The sequence below is a fragment of the Populus nigra genome, chromosome 3, assembly GCF_951802175.1.
Source record: "Populus nigra chromosome 3, ddPopNigr1.1, whole genome shotgun sequence".
Lineage (NCBI taxonomy): Eukaryota > Viridiplantae > Streptophyta > Magnoliopsida > Malpighiales > Salicaceae > Populus > Populus nigra.
Genome location: NC_084854.1, coordinates 5221484 through 5225395, shown reverse-complemented (window position 1 = coordinate 5225395; position 3912 = coordinate 5221484). Strand labels below are relative to the sequence as shown.

Sequence of the window (3912 nt, the reverse complement as noted above, 5' to 3'; positions counted from 1 at the left end):
GAAAAAATGTTAAAATATTTTTTTATGATTTTAATATACTAAAATTAAAAATTAAAAAATTATTTTAATAATATAATACATCGTATTTGTTTGATTTATATTATTAAGAAAATTATTATTTTTAATAATAATAATAATATGGTGATGTATTTGATGTTTTTTAAGCTAAATATACTTTAAAAATAATCTGGGGAGGTTGTTTTAAATAAAATGTATTACAAATTAAAAATTTCGCTTGGAATAAATTTGAAAGTATTTGATAAATAATGATATTAAAAATAATAATAATGATGATATTAATAACCATTATGATGGTGATTGAATAATATTATAAATTAATAAATTTGTTTAAATTATTTTACAAAAATTTATAGACTGTAAAATATTTTTTATAAAATAAATTAAGGTTGGAAATTAATAATAAAATATTTTAGCTAACTAGTTTTTTTCTAAAATAATGTATACAAAACAAACGGGGTCTAACGCCGTCTACCACTAGACACAAATTTTACGAGAGAAGACAAATAAACGAACGACGTGTTAACCAATGGTTGCTTGCACAGCCTGCGCACCAAACGTGCACACACCCACTAGCACCATCTTGTCAGAAACTACAGTTTAGTGGCAACCCGTAACTATCAGCCCTTTCACCTTTGTATTTTAAGAATTGTCTTTCTCCATGTTTCTGAATCTGTAACCCTATCATCACCTCCAAGAAGATAGCTTTGTGTTTTCTGTTTCGATCATCATCGCCAGGGAATCTTTCGGATCCGTTTTTTAAATTGGGATTTTCAGTTTCTCGTAGAACACAGCAGTCAGAGAACCCCTTTGTTTTTCAAAGCTCCGGTAAGTTATTCTTGGACTTTCTGAGTCGATGTCAATTGCTCAATTTTCCTTTCTTTTTAGTTAGCAAAGTTTGAAACTGGCAACAAAGTCACAGCCCTTATCTCTTACTTTATATTTATCTTTCATGAATGCTCATAGTGATAACTATTGAAGAAAACAAGAGTTTGAATGTATAAAAATTATATATTTCAAGTGGACTCTAATTTAATACTGCTGAAATTTGGCGCAGAATATTTCAAGAACATGGTATGCATATGATGTGTGGAATATCAACGAACCAACCTTGTAGCTAAGCATCCCCACGTGCAACCCTTGTCTGATCATCAATCAGACATGATATGATTCTTTATCCATGTTGATATTACCATGACTCTATATCTTCCTGTTTCTTAAAAACTCGAAATCTTGATCCACAAATTGAAAGACTAGAAGAAGGAAGAAAGGAAGGGGTTTCTTGTTTTTTGGCAGATAAATTTCTTTATGCAATGGAACCTCCGGCGAGGCAGCAAATTTCCCGGCAGAAGAAGATGACAAAACAGTTGACAGGGAAACGGGATGACACGCCGTTTCATGCGGTGGTGAGAGCTGGGAATTTGAAGCTGGTTAAGGAAATGATAGCTGAGAATCTTGGAGAAGCTGCAGAGTTGACTGTGATGTTGTCGAAACAGAACCAATCAGGAGAAACTGCTTTATATGTTGCTTCAGAGTATTCGCATGTTGATATAGTGAAGGAGCTGATTAAGTACTATGACACTGGTTTGGCTAGTCTAAAAGCAAGAAATGGGTATGATGCTTTTCACATAGCTGCCAAGCAAGGTGATTTGGGTAAGTATTGTTTTCAATTCTTGAAATTCCTTGCAAGAATTTATAAATTGGATTGGGGTTCGTGTTGTTTGATTGTGTGTTCTGTTGCTGTAATGCGCAGAGATAGTGGAAGTTCTCATGGAGGTCGATCCTGAACTTTCTTTGACCTTTGATTCATCAAACACTACAGCTTTGCACTCTGCTGCCTCACAAGGGCATGTTGAAGTAGTGAATTTTTTGTTAGAGAAATGCAGTGGCCTCGCTTTGATAGCAAAAAGTAATGGTAAAACTGCCTTGCATTCGGCAGCAAGGAATGGACATTTGGAGATTTTGAAAGCCCTTTTAAGTAAAGAACCTGGACTCGTGATTAAGATTGATAAGAAAGGCCAGACAGCTCTCCATATGGCAGTTAAGGGACAGACTGTTGAGCTGGTGGAGGAGCTGATCATGTCAGATCCTTCTTTGATGAACATGGTTGATAATAAAGGCAACTCTGCTTTGCATATTGCAGTACGTAAGGGTAGAGATCAGGTATTCTACCTCTTCTTTAGATTTTCTTTGCCCTGTTATTTTTGTTACCAAATATGAACTTACGCTCATGGTCTGTTCGAGCAGAGGATTAATCAAGAACCATTTATATGTTATATCTATTATGTGATGTTATGAGTTGCTTTTGGTTCCACGTATTTTAGCTATGTATCAACTTTAGACCAAATTTTTTACTTATTGGTACCCATGTCTATGCTCAAGAACCACTAAGCTTGACCTAAATTGTGAGCATCTTCTGCAAGACAAGTAAATCAGCCCTTTTGTGATGTTGCTAAATCAATATTTAGAGCAGAAGTCACTCTGTCATCTACCAAAGTTGCCAAAGAATCCTTTCCTTTTCACAAAGTTGGGAAGTTTCTGACATTTATGTTGGTGCTATTTGCAGATCGTTAGGAAGCTACTTGACCAAAAGGGAATTGACAAAACAATTGTCAACAGATCCAGAGAAACCCCCTTTGATATTGCTGAGAAAAATGGCCACAGAGGAATGGCCTCCATCTTAGAAGAACATGGAGTCTTATCTGCCAAATCCATGAAGCCTACAACTAAAACAGCCAACCGAGAACTAAAGCAAACTGTAAGTGACATAAAGCACGGGGTTCACAACCAGCTTGAGACCACACGGCTAACACGAAAACGCGTTCAAGGTATAGCCAAGAGGCTCAACAAAATGCACACTGAAGGTCTCAACAATGCGATTAACTCAACCACAGTTGTTGCAGTCCTTATTGCCACTGTTGCGTTTGCTGCCATCTTCCAGCTCCCTGGCCAGTTTGTTGATAACCCAGATAACCTCGCACCCGGACAGTCTGCTGGAGAAGCGAAAATTGCTCCCAAACCCGAGTTCATGATTTTCATCATATTTGACTCTATTGCTCTCTTTATATCATTGGCTGTAGTGGTGGTTCAAACTTCTATCGTTGTTATAGAGAGAAAGGCAAAAAAACAACTAATGTCCGTGATCAACAAGCTAATGTGGTTGGCTTGTGTGCTGATTTCAGTTGCATTCCTTGCACTCTCATACGTTGTTGTGGGAGATGATGAGAAGTGGTTGGCACTATCTGTAACAGTCATAGGGACAATAATCATGGTAACAACAATTGGGACGATGGGTTATTGGGTAATTGTACAGAGAATTGAGACTTCCAAATTACGGAGATCATTAACAAGTAGGTCACGATCAGAGTCGATGTCGTTCATGGAAGAATCAGAGATTCTGGAAAATGACTTCAAGAAACTCTATGCAATTTGAGATTCTGGAAAATGACTTCAAGAAACTCTATGCAATTTGAGACTTTGTCCACCATTTTAGGTCTTACATATGCATACAACATTTTCCTGCTTGTATATATTCCTTTGTGACTTATTTTCAGCCTTTTCGCTCACTAGTGAAGCATGGAGCTGGTAGATAATCTGAAGATTTTTGAAGAAGAAGAAGAAGAGGGTGGTAACTTTTTCAGTCGATGGGAAATTAGTTAGTTGGCGACTCGGTTCTGTTCTCATAGATGACCTCTATCCATTTTTCATTTTCCCTTGAGATTTTTATCTTTCTCACAATTAAAAAATCTACTTTTGATGCTTTATCGAGCTTCAGAGGTTGCTATAGAATAATAGAAGCTTCTCTGGTACGAAATTGGGTAAACTTGCTGGTATGGCTCTAAACATTCTGTGTAATCTTATTTATTCATAATGCTAACACTAGCTACTGCACCA

General features: G+C 36.5%; 1 protein-coding gene across 1 annotated transcript; it reads left to right on the top strand.

Annotated features, from left to right (window-relative positions):
* Positions 1 to 568: 568 nt before the first annotated feature.
* Positions 569 to 3912, top strand: LOC133689976 (ankyrin repeat-containing protein At5g02620-like). Its single transcript, XM_062110097.1, has 4 exons — positions 569 to 846; positions 1076 to 1671; positions 1772 to 2181; positions 2585 to 3912. The coding sequence occupies exons 2-4, from the start codon at positions 1332 to 1334 to the stop codon at positions 3449 to 3451; spliced, it is 1617 nt and encodes a 538-aa protein (XP_061966081.1). The 5' UTR covers positions 569 to 846; positions 1076 to 1331; the 3' UTR covers positions 3452 to 3912.

Bases quoted from the DNA above. Each gene is read 5' to 3' on its own strand.
- LOC133689976 (XM_062110097.1), top strand. From the start codon at position 1,332: ATGGAACCTCCGGCGAGGCAGCAAATTTCCCGGCAGAAGAAGATGACA. The intron at 1,672-1,771 runs GTAAGTATTGTT...TGTAATGCGCAG, and splicing joins TGCCAAGCAAGGTGATTTGG to AGATAGTGGAAGTTCTCATG. The intron at 2,182-2,584 runs GTATTCTACCTC...TGCTATTTGCAG, and splicing joins TACGTAAGGGTAGAGATCAG to ATCGTTAGGAAGCTACTTGA.